Here is a 22,675-nt window from a genome sequence, read left to right as displayed (position 1 = left end):
AGGGGGAGCTCCCTGTATACAGAGATACATGATAAGATTCTGTCTGCAGCCACCACTAGGGGGAGCTCCCTGTATACAGAGATACATGATAAGATCCTGTCTGCAGCCACCACTAGGGGGGGGGGGGAGCTCCCTGTATACAGAGATACATGATAAGATCCTGTCTGCAGTCACCACTAGGGGGAGCTCCCTGTATACAGAGATACATGATAAGATCCTGTCTGCAGTCACCACTAGGGGGAGCTCCCTGTATACAGAGATACATGATAAGATCCTGTCTGCAGCCACCACTAGGGGGAGCTCCCTGTATACAGAGATACATGATAAGATCCTGTCTGCAGCCACCACTAGGGGGATGTATTCATATAGTCAGATTCTATGTTAAAGGGAACCTGTCACCAAAAAAACCTGACACTCCCCAAACATTGTGGCTGTCAGTTGGGTCGGGTGTGTGGTTAGGCTATGTGCCCACGTTGCGTTTTTTAAGCGTTTTTGCAGTGTTTTTCCGCTGTGGAAACGCTTACTAGTGAAGAGCGAGTATACTCGTTCCTCGGGTTTTTCAGTGCACGCTCAGGTGATCTCCCGAGTATTTTTTAGTGTTCGGAGATTTAGATTTCATTGCCAGCAGCTGATTTATAGCTATTAGCCAGGCTGAGTACATGTGGGGGTCGCCTGGTTGCCGGGGTAATAGCTGTAAATCATTCAGCTGCGACGATGAAAACTAAAACTTCGGCCACTAAAAAATACTCGGAGATCACCTGAGCGTGCATGAGTTCACTCGCTCATCACTAACGCTTACATAAAGGATCCCATTATTTTTAATGGCATTTTGCAGTTGTTGTGCCCATTCTGCATATTTTTTCTGCAGAAAAAACGTAGCATGTTCGTTAATTTTGTGGAAAATCGGCGATTTTGCTGCTTTAGAATGGTATTTGGACGCATGGAAAAAAAATGCATGAAAACCGCAAAAAAAGGCTAGAAAAACGCAAGCGGATTTCCTGGCGAGGGAGTCCGGTTTTGATGAGGAAAATTCTGCATATATTCTGCAACGTGGGCACATAGCCTAACAGCGACCGCTCTATATTCTCAGACCGATGACTGAATCCTCGGCGCACTGACCCCATAATAATAATAATGATGATCATTTTAATCATATTCCGCAGCTCTTTACCATTAGGACATATGCGGACAATAAATTGAAGACGAGGTGAGACAGTTCATAGATCCATCAGCAGTGAGGACCCTATGAAGGCAGGGGGCGCTGTTTCTCTGTCTGCAGGCACTGTAATAATAATCATTTTTTATTTATATAGCGCCAACATATTCTGCAGCGTGTCACTTCTTTCTGTGGATTCCGCAGCGGTTTTACACCTGATCCATAACAGAAAACCGCAGTGGAAACCGCCCAAAAACCGCGGTAAATCCACAGTAAAAACGCAGTGTTTTTGCACTGCCGATTTATCAATTCTACGTGTGCACAGAGCCTTAGCCTACTTTCACACTTCCGTCTTCCAAATCTGCACAGGATCCGTCAAGAAGTTGAAATGACGGATCCTGTGCAGATTGTGGAAAACGCGTGCACTGGGCCCGTTTTTCTGACGGACCCGTCGAGGCTATGTGCACCTGTTGTGTATGCGTCTTTCCAGCCGTTTTCCCCTGCGAAAACGCATACACAACACAAACCAGGATAAAAAAAAATTTAAAAAAATCGCAGTAGTCTCACCAACCGGCGTTCCCGCGCAGCGATGCTCCCGGCAGCTAGCACTCCTAGTACTACATTGCGAAAACTCACGAGAAGTCACGGTCTGCGTGGGAAGGCCGGCGGGCGAGAATATTGCGATTTTTTTTATTATTATTTTTCACATTTTATCTTGTTACTATTGATGATGCATAGGCAGCATCAATAGTATAAATATAAAGAGAGCGAGCGAGAAGTTCCCTGAGGGGAAATTCTTCCGCGCATGCTCCCTTTGATAAGACGGGACCCATCGCCGGATTCCTGCTTTTCACAGGCAGCGACGCATCCTGCGCCCATAGGGTTCCATTGTAGCCAGTGACGGGCAGCGCAGGATGCGTCGCGGACCGATTTTCCGACGCGCAGAAAAAACTTTCCTCTGAACGTTGTCTCCGCCTGACGGACCGTTATTTTTATGCAGGATCCAGGGAAAGACGGATGAAACGGACGGCCATCCGCCACAATCCGTGGCTAACACAAGTCTATGGGAAAATGCGGGAAATCGACGGATTGTGACGGGAGCTGAAAGATGGAAGGCCTGAGGCATCTTTCACATTTGCGTCGTGTGACGTCTGTCGCAATCGATAGTTTCGGGGAAAAAACGGATCCTGCAAATTTGCCCGCAGGATGCGTTTTTTTCCCATAGCCTTGTATTGCTGACGGATTGCGACGTATGGCCGTCCATCGTGCACTGGATGCGTCGGTATGTGACGGACCGTTCTCACGAAAAAACATTCAATGTAATGTTTTTTCGTACGTCGGATCCGCCATTTCCTACCGCGCATGCGCGGCCGGAACTCCGCCCTCTCCTCCCCGGACTTCAGAATGGGCAGCGGACGCGTTGAAAAAAAGCATCCGCTGCGCACGTCGTGACAAATTTCACAACGTGCGTCAGTACGTCGCACCGACGCTTAGCGACAGACCCGTACTGACGCAAGTGTGAAAGAGGCCTAAGAGCGACTATATTATCACTGTGTAGGCTTACCATTCAGGATCTAGGAAAGCTGGGTGACAGGCCCTATGCTGGGGGCCGTACTGCGCATCGGTCTGCACATTTTCAGACACCAACTTTCCAAATACAGGTCCTTCTCAAAAAATTAGCATATAGTGTTAAATTTCATTATTTACCATAATGTAATGATTACAATTAAACTTTCATATATTATAGATTCATTATCCACCAACTGAAATTTGTCAGGTCTTTTATTGTTTTAATACTGATGATTTTGGCATACAACTCCTGATAACCCAAAAAACCTGTCTCAATAAATTAGCATATCAAGAAAAGGTTCTCTAAACGACCTATTACCCTAATCTTCTGAATCAACTAATTAACTCTAAACACATGCAAAAGATACCTGAGGCTTTTATAAACTCCCTGCCTGGTTCATTACTCAAAACCCCCATCATGGGTAAGACTAGCGACCTGACAGATGTCAAGAAGGCCATCATTGACACCCTCAAGCAGGAGGGTAAGACCCAGAAAGAAATTTCTCAACAAATAGGCTGTTCCCAGAGTGCTGTATCAAGGCACCTCAATGGTAAGTCTGTTGGAAGGAAACAATGTGGCAGAAAACGCTGTACAACGAGAAGAGGAGACCGGACCCTGAGGAAGATTGTGGAGAAGGACCGATTCCAGACCTTGGGGAACCTGAGGAAGCAGTGGACTGAGTCTGGTGTGGACACATCCAGAGCCACCGTGCACAGGCGTGTGCAGGAAATGGGCTACAGGTGCCGCATTCCCCAGGTAAAGCCACTTTTGAACCATAAACAGCGGCAGAGGCGCCTGACCTGGGCTACAGAGAAGCAGCACTGGACTGTTGCTAAGTGGTCCCAAGTACTTTTTTCTGATGAAAGCAAATTTTGCATGTCATTCGGAAATCAAGGTGCCAGAGTCTGGAGGAAGACTGGGGAGAAGGAAATGCCAAAATGCCTGAAGTCCAGTGTCAAGTACCCACAGTCAGTGATGGTGTGGGGTGCCATGTCAGCTGCTGGTGTTGGTCCACTGTGTTTCATCAAGGGCAGGGTCAATGCAGCTAGCTATCAGGAGATTTTGGAGCACTTCATGCTTCCATCGGCTGAAATGCTTTATGGAGATGAAGATTTCATTTTTCAGCACGACCTGGCACCTGCTCACAGTGCCAAAACCACTGGTAAATGGTTTACTGACCATGGTATTACTGTGCTCAATTGGCCTGCCAACTCTCCTGACCTGAACCCCAGAGAGAATCTGTGGGATATTGTGAAGAGAAAGTTGAGAGACGCAAGACCCAACACTCTGGATGAGCTTAAGGCCGCTATTGAAGCATCCTGGGCCTCCATAACATCTCAGCAGTGTCACAGGCTGATTGCCTCCATGCCACGCCGCATTGAAGCAGTCATTTCTGCCAAAGGATTCCCGACCAAGTATTGAGTGCATAACTGAACATTATTATTTGATGGTTTTTTTGTTTGTTATTAAAAAACACTTTTATTTGATTGGATGGGTGAAATATGCTAATTTATTGAGACAGGTTTTTTGGGTTATCAGGAGTTGTATGCCAAAATCATCAGTATTTAAACAATAAAAGACCTGACAAATTTCAGTTGGTGGATAATGAATCTATAATATATGAAAGTTTAATTGTAATCATTACATTATGGTAAATAATGAAATTTAACACTATATTCTAATTTTTTGAGAAGGACCTGTACAAGTTATTTCCTAATTCTCTGCTGGGGAGGAACTGGTTAATAAGAGAATGGAGGAATATGCCACTATACCTAGATATGGGGGTGTTCTGATAGATGCGGAGCACAGCCACAAATGAGGCTGCTGGGCTGTACCATTATTGCCACCAGTGTAGGGAGGTCTGCAGTAAGGGTAAAGGATCGTATCATTACAGCCCAACAGTGAGGAGAGGAAATGGTTACTTACATTCAGTGTTAAGGGTTATACCATTACACCGAGCAGTGAGGGGAGGAATAGGAAATGCTGATGTAACACACAAACTATTATGAAAACGTCCATCTTCTCACGGAAGATGGTACAATCCACTGGAGGGTGTGGCCTGAAGGAAGGATAATGGCTGCTTACTGAGCCCTGAGCCTCCCAGGTAACAACAACAACAACATGTCATCATAAACCGCGGTGATAATAGGGGGAGACCAGGGCTCAACTATAGAGTAATGTATGAACACAGTGACTGCAGCAGCAGAATAGTGAGTGCAGCTCTGGGGTATAATACAGGAGGTAACTCAGGATCAGTAATGTAATGTATGTACACAGTGACTGCAGCAGCAGAATAGTGAGTGCAGCTCTGGGGTATAATACAGGATGTAACTCAGGATCAGTAATGTATGTACACAGTGACTGCAGCAGCAGAATAGTGAGTGCAGCTCTGGAGTATAATACAGGATGTAACTCAGGATCAGTAATGTAATGTATGTACACAGTGACTGCAGCAGCAGAATAGTGAGTGCAGCTCTGGAGTATAATACAGGATGTAACTCAGGATCAGTAATGTAATGTATGTACACTGACTGCAGCAGCAGAATAGTGAGTGCAGCTCTGGGGTATAATACAGGATGTAACTCAGGTTTAGTAATGTAATGTATGTACACAGTGACTGCACCAGCAGAATAGTGAGTGCAGCTCTGGAGTATAATACAGGATGTAACTCAGGATCAGTAATGTAATGTATGCACACAGTGACTGCACCAGCAGAATAGTGAGTGCAGCTCTGGAGTATAATACAGGATGTAACTCAGGATCAGTAATGTAATGTATGTACACAGTGACTGCACCAGCAGAATAGTGAGTGCAGCTCTGGGGTATAATACAGGATGTAACTCAGGATCAGTAATGTAATGTATGTACACAGTGACTGCACCAGCAGAATAGTGAGTGCAGCTCTGGGGTATAATACAGGAGGTAACTCAGGATCAGAAATGTAATGTATGTACACAGTGACTACACCAGCAGAATAGTGAGTGCAGCTCTGGAGTATAATACAGGATGTAACTCAGGATCAGTAATGTAATGTATGTACATAGTGACTGCACCAGCAGAATAGTGAGTGCAGCTCTGGGATATAATACAGGAGGTAACTCAGGATCAGTAATGTAATGTATGTACACAGTGACTGCACCAGCAGAATAGTGAGTGCAGCTCTGGGGTATAATACAGGATGTAACTCAGGATCAGTAATGTAATGTATGTACACAGTGACTGCAGCAGCAGAATAGTGAGTGCAGCTCTGGGGTATAATACAGGAGGTAACTCAGGATCAGTAATGTAATATATGTACACAGTGACTGCACCAGCAGAATAGCGAGTGCAGCTCTGGAGTATAATACAGGATGTAACACAGGATCAGTAATGTAATGTATGTACACAGTGACTGCACCAGCAGAATAGTGAGTGCAGCTCTGGGGTATAATACAGGATGTAACTCAGGATCAGTAATGTAATGTATGTACACAGTGACTGCACCAGCAGAATAGTGAGTGCAGCTCTGGGGTATAATACAGGAGGTAACTCAGGATCAGTAATGTATGTACACAGTGACTGCACCAGCAGAATAGTGAGTGCAGCTCTGGGGTATAATACAGGAGGTAACTCAGGATCAGTAATGTAATGTATGTACACAGTGACTGCATCAGGAGAATAGTGAGTGCAGCTCTGGAGTATAATACAGGATGTAACTCAGGATCAGTAATGTAATGTATGTACACAGTGACTGCACCAGCAGAATAGTGAGTGCAGCTCTGGAGTATAATACAGGAGGTAACTCAGGATCAGTAATGTATGTACACAGTGACTGCACCAGCAGAATAGTGAGTGCAGCCTGGAGTATAATACAGGAGGTAACTCAGGATCAGTAATGTAATGTATGTACACAGTGACTGCACCAGCAGAATAGTGAGTGCAGCTCTGGGGTATAATACAGGATGTAACTCAGGATCAGTAATGTATGTACACAGTGACTGCACCAGCAGAATAGTGAGTGCAGCTCTGGGGTATAATACAGGATGTAACTCAGGATCAGTAATGTATGTACACAGTGACTGCACCGGCAGAATAGTGAGTGCAGCTCTGGGGTATAATATAGGATGTAACTCAGGATCAGTAATGTATGTATGTACACAGTGACTGCACCAGCAGAATAGTGAGTGCAGCTCTGGGGTATAATACAGGATGTAACTCAGGATCAGTAATGTAAGGTATGTACACAGTAACTGCACCAGCAGAATAGTGAGTGCAGCTCTGGAGTATAATACAGGAGGTAACTCAGGATCAGTAATGTATGTACACAGTGACTGCACCAGCAGAATAGTGAGTGCAGCTCTGGAGGATAATGCAGGCGGTAACTCAGGATCAGTAATGTAATGTATGTACACAGTGACTGCACCAGCAGAATAGTGAGTGCAGCTCTGGAGTATAATACAGGATGTAACTCAGGATCAGTAATGTATGTACACAGTGACTGCACCAGCAGAATAGTGAGTGCAGCTCTGGGGTATAATACAGGAGGTAACTCAGGATCAGTAATGTAATGTATGTACACAGTGACTGCACCAGCAGAATAGTGAGTGCAGCTCTGGAGTATAATACAGGATGTAACTCAGGATCAGTAACGTAATGTATGTACACAGTGACTGCACCAGCAGAATAGTGAGCGCAGCTCTGGAGTATAATACAGGATGTAACTCAGGATCAGTAATGTATGTACACAGTGACTGCACCAGCAGAATAGTGAGTGCAGCTCTGGGGTATAATACAGGATGTAACTCAGGATCAGTAATGTATGTATGTACACAGTGACTGCACCAGCAGAATAGTGAGTGCAGCTCTGGGGTATAATACAGGATGTAACTCAGGATCAGTAATGTATGTATGTACACAGTGACTGCACCAGCAGAATAGTGAGTGCAGCTTTGGGGTATAATACAGGATGTAACTCAGGATCAGTAATGTAATGTATGTACACAGTGACTGCACCAGCAGAATAGTGAGTGCAGCTCTGGAGTATAATACAGGATGTAACTCGGAGTCAGTAATGTATGTACACAGTGACTGCACCAGCAGAATAGTGAGTGCAGCTCTGGAGTATAATACAGGATGTAACTCAGGGTCAGTAATGTATGTACACAGTGACTGCACCAGCAGAATAGTGAGGGCAGCTCTGGAGTATAATACAGGATATAACTCAGGATCAGTAATGTACTGTATGTACACAGTGACTGCACCAGCAGAATAGTGAGTGCAGCTCTGGAGGATAATACAGGATGTAACTCAGGATCAGTAATGTATGTACACAGTGACTGCACCAGCAGAATAGTGAGTGCAGCTCTGGGGTATAATACAGGATGTAACTCAGGATCAGTAATGTAATGTATGTACACAGTGACTGCACCAGCAGAATAGTGAGTGCAGCTCTGGGATATAATACAGGATGTAACTCAGGATCAGTAATGTAATGTATGTACACAGTGACTGCACCAGCAGAATAGTGAGTACAGCTCTGGGGTATAATACAGGATGTAACTCAGGATCAGTAATGTAATGTATGTACACAGTGACTGCACCAGCAGAATAGTGAGTACAGCTCTGGGGTATAATACAGGATGTAACTCAGGATCAGTAATGTAATGTATGTACACAGTGACTGCACCAGCAGAATAGTGAGTGCAGCTCTGGGATATAATACAGGATGTAACTCAGGATCAGTAATGTAATGTATGTACACAGTGACTGCACCAGCAGAATAGTGAGTGCAGCTCTGGGGTATAATACAGGATGTAACTCAGGATCAGTAATGTAATGTATGTACACAGTGACTGCATCAGCAGAATAGTGAGTGCAGCTCTGGGATATAATACAGGATGTAACTCAGGATCAGTAATGTAATGTATGTACACAGTGACTGCACCAGCAGAATAGTGAGTGCAGCTCTGGGGTATAATACAGGATGTAACTCAGGATCAGTAATGTAATGTATGTACACAGTGACTGCACCAGCAGAATAGTGAGTGCAGCTCTGGGGTATAATACAGGAGGTAACTCAGGATCAGAAAATGTAATGTATGTACACAGTGACTGCACCAGCAGAATAGTGAGTGCAACTCTGGGGTATTATACAGGAGGTAACTCAGGATCAGTAATGTATGTACACAGTGACTGCACCAGCAGAATAGTGAGTGCAGCTCTGGGTTATTATACAGGAGGTAACTCAGGATCAGTAATGTAATGTATGTACACAGTGACTGCACCAGCAGAACAGTGAGTGCAGCTCTGGGGTATAATACAGGATGTAACTCAGGATCAGTAATGTATGTACACAGTGACTGCACCAGCAGAATAGTGAGTGCAGCTCTGGGGTATAATACAGAAGGTAACTCAGGATCAGTAATGTAATGTGTGTACACAGTGACTGCACCAGCAGAATAGTGAGTGCAGCTCTGGAGTATAATACAGGATGTAACTCAGGATCAGTAATGTAATGTATGTACACAGTGATTGCACCTTCAGAATAGTTAGTGCAGCTCTGGGGTATAATACAGGATGTAACTCAGGATCAGTAATGTAATGTATGTATACAGTGACTGCACCAGCAGAATAGTGAGTGCAGCTCTGGGGTATAATACAGGAGGTAACTCAGGATCAGTAATGTAATGTGTGTACACAGTGACTGCACCAGCAGAATAGTGAGTGCAGCTCTTGGGTATAATACAGAATGTAACTCAGCATCAGTAATGTAATGAAAGTACACAGTGACTGCACCAGCAGAATAGTGAGTGCAGCTCTGGGGTATAATACAGGATGTAACTCAGGATCAGTAATGTATGCACACAGTGACTGCACCAGCAGAATAGTGAGTGCAGCTCTGGGGTATAATACAGGAGGTAACTCAGGATCAGTAATGTAATGTGTGTACACAGTGACTGCACCAGCAGAATAGTGAGTGCAGCTCTGGGGTATAATACAGGAGGTAACTCAGGATCAGTAATGTATGTACACAGTGACTGCACCAGCAGAATAGTGAGTGCAGCTCTGGGGTATAATACAGGATGTAACTCAGGATCAGTAATGTAATGTATGTACACAGTGACTGCACCAGCAGAATAGTGAGTGCAGCTCTGGAGTATAATTCAGGATGTAACTCAGGATCAGTAATGTAATGTATGTACACAGTGACTGCACCAGCAGAATAGTGAGTGCAGCTCTGGAGTATAATTCAGGATGTAACTCAGGATCAGTAATGTAATGTATGTACACAGTGACTGCACCAGCAGAATAGTAAGTGCAGCTCTGGAGTTTAATACAGGAGGCAACTCAGGATCAGTAATGTAATGTATGTACACAGTGACTGCACCAGCAGAATAGTGAGTGCAGCTCTGGGGTATAATAAAGGATGTAACTCAGGATCAGTAATGTAATGTATGTACACAGTGACTGCACCAGCAGAATAGTGAGTGCAGCTCTGGAGTATAATACAGGAGGTAACTCAGGATCAGTTACATAATGTATGTACACAGTGACTTCACCAGCAGAATAGTGAGTACAGCTCTGGGGTATAATACAGGATGTAACTCAGGATCAGTAATGTAATGTATGTACACAGTGACTGCACCAGCAGAATAGTGAGTGCAGCTCTGGAGTATAATACAGGATGTAACTCGGGATCAGTCATGTAATGTATGTACACAGTGACTGCACCAGCAGAATAGTGAGTGTAGCTCTGGAGTATAATACAGGATGTAACTCAGGATCAGTAATGTCATGTATGTACACAGTGATTGCACCAGCAGAATAATGAGTGCAGCTCTGGAGTATAATACAGGATGTAACTCAGGATCAGTAATGTCATGTATGTACACAGTGACTGCACCAGCAGAATAGTGAGTGCATCTCTGGGGTATAATACAGGATGTAACTCAGGATCAGTAATGTCATGTATGTACACAGTGACTGCGCCACTGTTTGTATAAAAGTGATTGTGTCTTTTAATTATAACATTAGTGGTATTTATTACAGTTGCTTCTCTTTTTACAGCTTTGTTCTTCTAAACATTTCATCAAAATAATTCTGAAAATTCCAGTGTCCGTCTGAGTGTGAGGAATCATGTCTTCCAGAATAATCATCGTGAACAACTATATTTGAACTTACAAAACCGGAATGATACCCCAACAAACCTGCAGTCCATATAGAGCTGTGTAGTAGATCCACTGTTAGTGTCGTCATGTCAGAAGACCTTAGAGGACGCCTTGTAGAGCGTGACTCTGTCCAAGACCCGCTCCCTCAAGCAATGGATGCAGACACTGTTGAGTTTTTGGATAAAGATTATTCAGAGTGTGAAATAAGTGAAATGAAAAAATCACAAACGGAAACGGTTTCTGAAATCGAAATCAAGTTAGAATCCAGCGATGATGATGTTTCTTCATGGTCAATATCTTTTCCGAGGAAAAGAAAAGGAGCAAACCTAAATGCTTTGGTTTTGAGGGCTGATCCCGAGAAATGTCATGGCGAGGATGAAAGGTCTCTGAATATGATCAGTAGTTCTCAGTACTCTACTCCTTTAGTGGTCCGGCCAACCAGGAAGAGAAAGTCCACATCTGAAGTCTGGCAATTTTTCTGCCGCGACCCTACCATTATCTCTAGGGCTATTTGTAGTCTCTGTCGTATGAGTGTCAGCCGGGGTAAGCTTGGGGGCAGGTTTGGCACCACTGCTCTAAAACGCCACTTGGAGAGTAAACATCCCCAACAATGGGCACAACGAAGGTCTATGAAAATCCAAAAGTTGGATGGAGAAGAAGAAGAAGAGGAAGTTTATGAGGATGAAGATGAAAAAGAAGAGTCTTACCAAAACCTGTTCAGTGTGGGCATTGCGCAATTACTTTATCAAAGGCGTATGTCAAGTGGGAAAAATCCTCTGGTGTGGCCTGAAGCTCATGGCTCCCCCAAAACATATGAGATTATTGACTCTAGCGATGAGGAAGAGGAGAAAGAAAGAGGAGAAAGCACTATGGTGGAATTTGGAGAAGAGATGACCAGTAAAAAGAGGAAGGCTGAGCAGGTTACCAGCTTTGACAATTTTGACTCTGACTCCAATATTCTTATTGATACCAGAAATCCTTCCAACCCCTCACCTGGGCTAGAGAAGACACAACACATAGTTTCACGGACCTTCAGCTCTACAGATTATTCTCCTGTCCCAGCAGGAGCTCGTCGACGAAAGTCTGCTTCCGCTGTATGGCGGTTCTTCTCCCTTGACCGTACAAATATTTGCCGAGCTATTTGCAATATGTGCCAAGCAAGTGTTGGTCGTGGAAAACTAGGAGGTCATTTTGGAACTTCAGCTCTTATGAGACATCTTGAAGGAAAACATCCGTTAGAGTGGAGCCGAGGGAAAATTAATAAGCCTAAGAGCTTCAGTGTGATTGAAGATGAGGATGAAGAGGCGGATGATACAGTTGTGTATCCTCAACCATCTTTTGGTCAGTTTGGGTCAACTAGTTTCAGTATGTATCCTCCCGAGATGTCGGGAGACCTTAACCCAATGCTCCACACTGTGCCCATAGTGTTTGACAATGAAAACGAAGATGCCGAGAGGTCAAGTAGTAATGGCATTTCTTTTAAGGAAACAATTCTGGAACCAACTAGCATTATTCTGAAAGCAAATGGAAAATACCCTTCCGATCACCCCAAGGCACAATCCTGGAACAGGAATATCACTGAACTAATGTGTGAGATGACCCTCCCCTATTCGTTCATTACCTCTAAAGCTTTTCAGAAGTTTATGGCACAGGCAGACCCTCACTACTCAGTTCCTATGAGATCCTTCTTCTCTGGAAAGGCCGTTCCTCAGCTTTATGAGGCAGTGTGTGAGAGGATAGTTAGTGATTTAAAGATGTCAGGATGTCCTCAAGTCCACATCACAGCCCATGTGTGGTCCAGTGACCTTACCATGAATTATTTAGCCCTAACAGCCCACTGGGTGATTTTAAGACCAGATGCCGATCAGTCTACAGAGAGGATGTATGCTGTCATATGCATTAAACGCTTTCCCAAGGAATATACCGAGGGCAATATCCAACAGGAATTAGTTCGACAAGTTAGTTTGTGGCTTGCGCCCAATGCTCTCTGCCCCGGTTTCTTTGTCTCCAGCAGAGATTCTAGTGTTATCCATGCAATTATAGGAGCAAATTACACATATGTACCTTGCTTTACCAATTCACTAAACCTGTTGGTTATGGATTTCCTACAGAATAATCGCTACATTGCAGGAATGCTCACCATGGCCAGAAAAGTGTGCAGCCACTTTAGCAACTCATCCAGAGCAAGAAGAATTCTTAGTGATCTCCAGTTCCAAAATAATCTGCCCAAGCATTCTCTCAAATTTGAAACTCTGTCTAATTGGACCTCTACTTTCTACATGTTGCAGAGACTCCTAGAGCAGCAGAGAACTGTCCAGGAATACTTAGTGATGCATAAAGTGGAAACTGTTGACATTCATCTAAGTTCTTGTCACTGGAACCTCATGGCATCACTGGTGGATCTTTTACAACCCTTCGAGATGGCCATACGAGAAGTCAATGCCAGTCATTCGTCAATCAGTCAGGTGTTGCCAGAACTTCGGTATCTTCATATCTTTCTGAAACAAATTAGAGGACATTTTGAAAGCAAAGGAGATGCTAACGGGGTTGTTCTTGCTGATAGTTTTGCTTTTAAACTCTCTACGGACTATGGTATCAATGAAATGTTCCAAAAGGAAGAGTTTGTTTTGGCCACCTTGCTGGATCCACGTTTCAAGGGAAGAATTGAAGCGATATTGCCTCCCGACTCAGATATTGACCATTGGAAGCAAGTTCTTGTTAAGAAAGTAAAAGAGGTCATGTCTTCATCTTCTATTTACTCGTCCTCCCAGGTAAATCACTCAGCCTCTCAAAGTAGAGAAGAGAGTCAGTCTCATCTATTAACCAGTAAACATTTTGACTTGGAGTCCAGTGGGATGACTATGGCTCCACAGTGGAGGAAAAACATGGGGTCTCCACCTTTAATCCACAAGGAGAAATCATTAATTGAACATTTGGAGAGTGTTGGCCTCTTGGCCTCCAAGTCCACTGGGGCTTCCTTGTCAACCGAGAGCCATTCTGCATGCGTCATGGTGGAGAGATATTTCCAAGACAATAAAACCATTGGAGCAAAGGTTGACCCTTTGATCTACTGGCAAAAACGCTCATGTGTTTGGCCATCACTAACGAAATTGGCCATTATGTACCTGACATGTCCTCCTTCAAGTGTGTTTGCAGAATCAGTCTTTAAAGCTCCTCGGAACTTCATAGACACTCAACGTCGACCAGATGTCATGGAGGGGATGGAACACATTGTATTCCTGAAGGTCAATCTGGAGAACTTCCCCAATTATAATCCACCACCTCTTATCTTCTCCTCCGACAACGAGATGGAGCAAAGTGACAGTGATGAGGGATTCTAGACTTGTGTATCATATGCTCAACAGTCTATGATTATGAAAATACAAGATATAATAAAGTCCTGAATCTCATGGGATTTGTGTCTGTGGTAAAGAGATTATATGTTTGAAAACTTCTTGGTTCTCTGGATCACAGCTTTTTTTTGCTACACATGTCTAATGTGCTGCTGCAGTGCAGTATAGAGCAACCTCCACCAGGGGGTTCTGGTTAAGGAAAAGAGGTTGTACACACAGTGCAGCAACACTGAACAACAACACAGGTGTCACAGGTAATAAAAGAGAAGTCAGACAAGCCAAGGTCATACACGGAGATAGCAGCGCGGTACAGAAGGGGCGAGCAGAGCATAGTCAGGGCCAAGCAAGAAGTCAGAGCCTACCGGGAATGTGGTAACCAAAACGTGAGACATAAGACGGAGACGGGGTACAAGCCAGAGGTCAGAACAAGTCATAAAGGGTGCAGGCAGTCAGAGGCAAAAGGAACACTAGTACAAGTATCCAGGTCAGGTGCTCAAACTGTGCAGCATGAACTATAGCTGACCCTAGCCCACAGGCTGCAGAGGACTTAAATAGCTCAGCCAGCTTCAAAGTGAGGCAGAGAGGATTAACTCCCACATGACCAGTCCAGAGATAAGACAGCTGAACACAAACTCCGAACTGGATCATGACAACATGTAGTTTATGTTGTAGATGTCATTTCTTTTAACCCCTTAATGACCAAACCAATTTTGACCCTAATGACCAAGCCAAATTTTACCACTGTCAACTTTATAAGGTCATAATTCTGGAACGCTTCAACGGATTCCACTGATTCTGAGATTGTTTTCTCATGATACATTGTACTTCATGATAATGATAAAACGTCTTAGATATGACTTGCGTTTATTTGTGAAAAAATATGGAAATTGGGTGAAAATGTTGAAAATTTCACAATTTTCAACATTTTAATTCTTATGCCCTTAAATCAGAGAGTTGTGTCACACAAAGTAGTTAATAAATAACGTTTCCCACATGTCTACTTTACATCAACACAATTTTGGAACATATTTTTTTGTTAGAAGGGTTAAAAGAACCATTTTTTTTAGGGACCACCTCACATTTGTAGTGACTCTGAGAGGTCTATACGACAGAAAATGCCCAAAAGTGACACCATTCTACAAACTGCACCCCTCAAGGTGCTCAAAACCACATTCAAAAAGTTTATTAACCCTTCAGGTCCGTCACAGGAACTGACGCAATGTGGAAGGAAAAAATGAACTTTTCATTTTTATCACAAAAAAATTAACTTTAGAGTCAAACTTTTTTTATTTTTACAACAGTAACAGGATAAAATGGATCCCAAAATTTGTTGTGCATTTTCTCCTGAGTACCGATACCCTATTTGTGAGGGAGGTCTGCTGTTTGGGCGCACGGCAAAGCTCAAAAGGGAAGGAGCGCGGTTTGTCTTTCGGAATGTAAAATTTGCTGGAAAAATTAGCAGAGGCCATGTTGCGTTCAGAGAGCCCCTGATGTGCCTAAACAGTGGAAACCTCCACAAGTGACACCATTTTGTAAACCACACCCTCCAAGAATCTTATCCAGGGGTATAATGAGCATTTTTAACCCACAGGTACGTCACAGAATTTGATATTAGGTCGTCATATTGAATATGTCGTCATTAGTGCAAGTGCTCGCTACTACAGTTTGCATCCGGTGCTCGGGTATGCACCGAATATTGCGGGTGCTTGAGTGACACGCTCGAGTCCCTGCCCCGCATGTGTGCAGCTGTTAAATGCCCTCCAAATAAAGGGATATGTGATACTCCATCCATACCCGAGCACCGATGCAAACTTGAGTAGGGAGCACTTGTGCGTAAAACCGTCATATCTTTATTTTGAGAAAAAACTCTTCTAACCCCAACCCTAACAGAACCCTAACCCCACCTGCAAAGAATGGGAAATATAAAACATTTTATATTTTTTATATAACTAAGGGGGCGACAAAGGGGGGGTTTAATTTACTATTTATTTTTATTTTGATCATTGTGATAGGGTCGATCACAGTGATCAAAAGGAACCAATAGGAAACATTTCCTATGGTTGCTGGGTACCGGCCGGCAGATCTCGGTGGGCGCACTGCGCATGTCCCCGACATTTTTTTTCCCAGGAAGATGACAACGGGTCGAGGGACAGATCAGGAGGGCTCGGGGATGGCCAAGTTACCGGGGTGTCTCGGGGGGCATCATTTCTCTGTCCTCTGACATGTATATCATGATAGAAGAGAGAGAAATCAATGAAACAGTTGGCCATTATTCACTGAATAACGTCGATCACGTGATCCGGCCCTGACCATGTCCTCCTGGGTCTCGGCCACCCCTGGCAATGAGGGAATAAGTACCCTTATCAGCCAACTTTTTAATGCGTATCGTCAGTTGCTTAGAGGTTAAGTAATTATGTCCCAAGTTTTCATTACTACAACAAAAGCAGCATTGTCCAGATAGACTATGTTCCCTCCTGTGTCCTGGTTTCCATTAATGACCCATGTGATGAATTCATTAGCTCCTAAGGTGGTGTCCACTTCTGGGCATATGGGGAACTGTAGCCAAACATGTCCAGTGCATCTGACGCAGCCAAGGATAGCCGAGGAAGCATTCACATGGGTAGTCTCATGTAACCAGCACTATTGTTTATCCTATGGATGCTGAGACTGCTGATTTACAATTTTTGAAAAGCTTGGGCAGCCTGTATCTTAAAATTGCAAAGCTCGAGAAAATCGATAAGTGTATGTGCTTAAACCGAATAAGTGCTTACAGAAACCTTTCCCATAAAGGGTCTCCGACTGGCCTTATAAATTTACATATATATCATTACAGTAGTTACTGCTTTTTTTTTTTTTTACAGAGAACTCCAATAAAGTTATACCTGTCTACAGTCACCGCTAGGGGGAGATCCCTGTATACAGAGATACATGATAAGATCCTGTCTGCAGTCACCACTAGGGGGAGATCCCTGTATACAGAGATACATGGTAAGATCCTGTCTGCAGCCACCACTAGGAGAAGCTCCCTGTATACAGAGATACATGATAAGATCCTGTCTGTAGTCACCACTAGGGGGAGCTCCCCGTATACAGAGATACATGATAAGATCCTGTCTGTAGTCACCACTAGGGAGAGCTCCCCGTATACAGAGATACATGATAAGATCCTGTCTGTAGTCACCACTAGGGGGAGCTCACTGTATACAGAGATACATGATAAGATCCTGTCTGCAGCCACCACTAGGGGGAGCTCCCTGTATACAGAGATACATGATAAGATCCTGTCTGCAGCCACCACTAGGGGGAGCTCCCTGTATACAGAGATGCATGATAAGATCCTGTCTGCAGCCACCACTAGGGGGAGCTCCCTGTATACAGAGATACATGATAAGATCCTGTCTGCAGCCACCACTAGGGGGAGCTCCCTGTATACAGAGATGCATGATAAGATCCTGTCTGCAGCCACCACTAGGAGGAGCTCCCTGTATACAGAGATACATGATAAGATTCTCTCTGCAGCCTCCACTAGGGGGAGCTCCCTGTATACAGAGATACATGATAAGATCCTGTCTGCAGCCACCACTAGGGGGAGCTCCCTGTATACAGAGATACATGACAAATCTTGTCTGCAGCCACCACTAGGGGGAGCTCCCTGTATACAGAGATACATGATAAGATCCTGTCTGTAGTCACCACTAGGGAGAGCTCCCTGTATATAGAGATACATAAGATTCTATCTGCAGCCTCCACTAGGGGGAGCTCCCTGTATACAGAGATACATGATAAGATCCTGTCTGCAGCCACCACTAGGGGGAGCTCCCTGTATATAGAGATACATGATAAATCTTGTCTGCAGCCACCACTAGGGGGAGCTCCCTGTATATAGAGATACATGATAAGATCCTGTCTGCAGCCACCACTAGGGGGAGCTCCCTGTATACAAAGATACATGATAAGATCCTCTCTGCAGCCACCACTAGGGGGAGCTCCCTGTATACAAAGATACATGATAAGATCCTGTCTGCAGTCACCACTAGGGGGAGCTCCCTGTATACAGAGATACATGATAAGATTCTCTCTGCAGCCTCCACTAGGGGGAGCTCCCTGTATACAGAGATGCATGATAAGATCCTGTCTGCAGCCACCACTAGGAGGAGCTCCCTGTATACAGAGATACATGATAAGATTCTCTCTGCAGCCTCCACTAGGGGGAGCTCCCTGTATACAGAGATACATGATAAGATCCTGTCTGCAGCCACCACTAGGGGGAGCTCCCTGTATACAGAGATACATGATAAGATCCTGTCTGCAGCCACCACTAGGGGGAGCTCCCTGTATATAGAGATACATGATAAGATCCTGTCTGCAGCCACCACTAGGGGGAGCTCCCTGTATACAGAGATACATGATAAGATCCTGTCTGCAGCCACCACTAGGGGGAGCTCCCTGTATACAGAGATGCATGATAAGATCCTGTCTGCAGCCACCACTAGGAGGAGCTCCCTGTATACAGAGATACATGATAAGATTCTCCCTGCAGCCTCCACTAGGGGGAGCTCCCTGTATACAGAGATACATGATAAGATCCTGTCTGCAGTCACCACTAGGGGGAGATCCCTGTATACAGAGATACATGGTAAGATCATGTCTGCAGCCACCACTAGGGGGAGCTACCTGTATACAGAGATACATGATAAGATATTGTCTGCAGCCACCACTAGGGGGAGCTCCCTGTATACAGAGATACATGATAAGATACTGTCTGCAGTTACCACTAGGGGGAGCTCCGTGTATACAGAGATACATGATAAGATCCTGTCTGCAGTCACCACTAGGGGGAGCTCCCTGTATACAGAGATACATGATAAGATTCTGTCTGCAGCCACCACTAGGGGGAGCTCCCTGTATACAGAGATACATGATAAGATCCTGTCTGCAGCCACCACTAGGGGGAGCTCCCTGTATACAGAGATACATGATAAGATCCTGTCTGCAGTCACCACTAGGGGGAGCTCCCTGTATACAGAGATACATGATAAGATCCTGTCTGCAGCCACCACTAGGGGGAGCTCCCTGTATACAGAGATACATGATAAGATCCTGTCTGCAGCCTCCACTAGGGGGAGCTCCCTGTATACAGAGATACATGATAAGATCCTGTCTGCAGCCACCACTAGGGAGAGCTCCCTGTATACAGAGATACATGATAGGATCCTGCATCAAAGAAAATAGGCCGCACCCTATAATTACATCGTCTCTATGGACATCAGGGCGCACGTCCTCCCAGGGGGTCCATCCCAGATAAAAGGTCCAGACCCAAATTGAAGAAAGGGACAGCACCACACCAGATAGTGAAAAAGCAGCTCACATTTTATTCTGCCTCCTACGGCAACGTTTCGGTCAAAAGACCTTTGTCAAGCACTTGGCCAGAATACCGAGGGAGTAAAGAGCTCTATGCCGTTACTTCAGAGACTGGCAGGACAGTTAATTCCAAGTTGGCTGTCCGACCTTTATACCTAAGAAGACACGGTAGTAACTTGTGGGGGTCGGGGCGTCTCTAGGGTCCCTATAAACAAGCCTCAGGCCATCAGTCATACGGGTTTTGTCCTATCTGTACCATCTGGGGGACAGAGAGGAGTAACAACAGTGATGACCTTATGGTAGCTTATGCAAGTAGGTGTCATGTCGGACGCTATTCACACTAGGGCGTCCAACAGACAGCGGTAATTCTGCATTCGTCCACTATGCGCTCAGTGGCGCCGGCTAGATTTTATCTAGGTTGTCCGCGGTTAATCTAGCTGATACTCGGATTGGAGGCTGGGTCACGCCCACGGCCTTTAAATAGTTCTGAACTTTGGGCGTCGCCGATTATAGCTTGTGTCTTGTGCCTGGTGATCTCGGTTCGGAGTGGTGGTCTTGGAGTGGAAATACCATATCTGGTGGTGTATGATCCTATTATTGTCATATTTCTCCTTCCTATATTTGTGTTTTGTTTTGCCCTGTGCACATTATAGTGTTTTCCTGAGTGTGTTTGCGGCGCGGTGTGTTTTTGGTTTTCCCTGTCTGTGCTTTCTGTAGGGGTTGGTGTGAGGAATTATCACTGGGTGGAGGGTGGAGGTTTCAGATTAGTACTGAAACAGGAGTCAGGATCAGGCCTGGTGGCCCAGACAAGCACACCATCAGTGTAATCTCTGGGAGAGGGTCAGACAGGGTTTCCCTAGTCTGAGGGATATCGCAGGGGCCCGGGTTATTAGCTTTAGCCTACCTGGGCTCCCCGTGACATTAGGGACATACTGAGTTACTGTGCGCTAGGGGAAGGCTTTTGAATTCCTCCTGGATAAGGGGACTCTGGATATTGCCTTCAGACCGTCCGGACTCTGCCTACCACGTGGTTCCTACCCTGGACTGTGGATGCTGAAGCCTTTAGTAAAGGTAAAGAGACGGCACCCCTGTGTCCTCGTTATTCACTGCGCCTTGCACCATTCACCATCTACACTCTGGGAAGCCCTGGGGACATACTTCACCTGTGGGAAGGTACACCATCTAGCTGCCATGACATCACCCCAGTGGACCTCTGAGCAGCGTCGGTCACCCTGACCGAATACCACAGGTGGCGTCACGAATATTATCCCTTTTAAAGACCTTTCCCCCAAATCTGCACCAACGGACCTCCCGAGGGCCATGGACCGGGTCAGCCACCGTGACATCCCCACTGAGGATAGAAGAGGGCCCGGTACTGAGTAACCCACGGCCCCCGGGGGCACTCCAAACTTTTTGGCGTCACGAACAGGATCTACTTAAGCCTGAAAACCGGGTGATGTGCGCCTAGAAATTGTGCCAGCATCGTATTTGAACTGTTTGTGCTTAAGGACTGTGTATTGCCATTTGCCGCCAAAATTCCCGCCAAAACCACCGCCATTACTGCGCCACAAGGAGCGCTGGAGAAGAAGGGCGTGGAGTTATGGGCGTGAACGAACTGAGAAGCGCGAAAAACAATGGCCGCCCAGTCTAAAGATTTCTGTACCTTGAGGACGTGTCCGTCAGCAGCCGAGATCCGCCTCCTGATCCTCAATGGTGGGCGGAGACAACGAAACAGGAACCACCCACAGAGGAGAGAGCGGGAAAAAGACGAGGAAGTGAGCCACGTGGAGGACGCCATGGCCAGTCGCCCGAAGCCAGAGCGTGAGGTCGGAGCAGAGGACTCCCCCAGCTACCCAGAAGGGCACCGCAGCCATATCCTCACCGCTGACGCTAGTTCCCTGCAGCTTGGAATGGAGGAGCTGATAGATCAACTCCTGCAGGTGAAGACCAAGGCCTCGTACCAGGTGGCGCCTGTGGAAGATCCACCGGCGCTGACACCGCTCCCTGCACCGCTATCGGAGCCGCTACCGACACCATCGCGGACACCGCTGCCAGCAGAGCCAGTCGACACCCAGGACACCGTGGTGGCAGGTAAGGACGCTGACCCTGCCCTGGTGACTGAGGACCTGCTAGTGTGCCCTGTCGCAGCACCGCCTCCAGCGCCTCGAACCCTGGGACCAGGCCATGGGCATGGAGCAATTCCTAAAGGCCCCAATTTCGCCATCTAGCTGCCATAACATTACCCCAGTGGACCCTTAAGCAGTGTCGGTCACCCTGACCGAATACCACAGGTGGCGTCACGAATATTATCCCTTTTAAAGACTTTTCCCCAAAATCTGCACCAACGGCCCTCCCGAGGGCCACGGATCGGGTCAGCCACCGTGACATCCCCACTGAGGACAGGGGCCCGGTACCGAGTACCCCACGGCCCCCGGGGGCACTCCATATATACAGGACAGGAGGAGTGGTACTGTGCAGTGTATATATACAGGACAGGAAGAGTGGTACTGAGCAGTGTATATATACAGGACAGGAGGAGTGGTACTGTGCAGTGTATATACAGGACAGGAGGAGTGGTACTGTGCAGTGTATATACAGGACAGGAGGAGTGGTGCTGTGCAGTGTATATATACAGGACAGGAGGAGTGGTACTGTGCAGTGTATATATACAGGACAGGAGGAGTGGTACTGTGCAGTGTATATATACAGGACAGGAGGAGTGGTACTGAGCAGTGTATATATACAGGACAGGAGGAGTGGTACTGTGCAGTGTATATACAGGACAGGAGGAGTGGTGCTGTGCAGTGTATATATACAGGACAGGAGGAGTGGTACTGTGCAGTGTATATATACAGGACAGGAGGAGTGGTACTGTGCAGTGTATATATACAGGACAGGAGGAGTGGTACTGTGCAGTGTATATATACAGGACAGGAGGAGTGGTACTGAGCAGTGTATATATACAGGACAGGAGGAGTGGTACTGTGCAGTGTATATACAGGACAGGAGGAGTGGTGCTGTGCAGTGTATATACAGGACAGGAGAAGTGGTACTGTGCAGTGTATATATACAGGACAGGAAGAGTGGT

General features: G+C 45.6%; 1 protein-coding gene across 1 annotated transcript; it reads left to right on the top strand.

The window, feature by feature from the left end:
* Positions 1–4,766: 4,766 nt before the first annotated feature.
* LOC138641645 (zinc finger BED domain-containing protein 6-like) lies at positions 4,767–14,283 on the top strand. The gene is made up of 2 exons (XM_069729196.1): positions 4,767–4,830; positions 10,773–14,283. Exon 2 carries the CDS (start codon positions 10,960–10,962, stop codon positions 14,212–14,214), a length of 3,255 nt encoding a protein of 1,084 aa, XP_069585297.1. The 5' UTR covers positions 4,767–4,830; positions 10,773–10,959; the 3' UTR covers positions 14,215–14,283.
* Positions 14,284–22,675: the final 8,392 nt, after the last annotated feature.

This window comes from Ranitomeya imitator, chromosome 6 (assembly GCF_032444005.1).
Source record: "Ranitomeya imitator isolate aRanImi1 chromosome 6, aRanImi1.pri, whole genome shotgun sequence".
NCBI lineage: Eukaryota > Metazoa > Chordata > Amphibia > Anura > Dendrobatidae > Ranitomeya > Ranitomeya imitator.
Note: the sequence above shows the minus strand (reverse complement) of the source record. Positions and strands in the feature narration are given on the sequence as shown.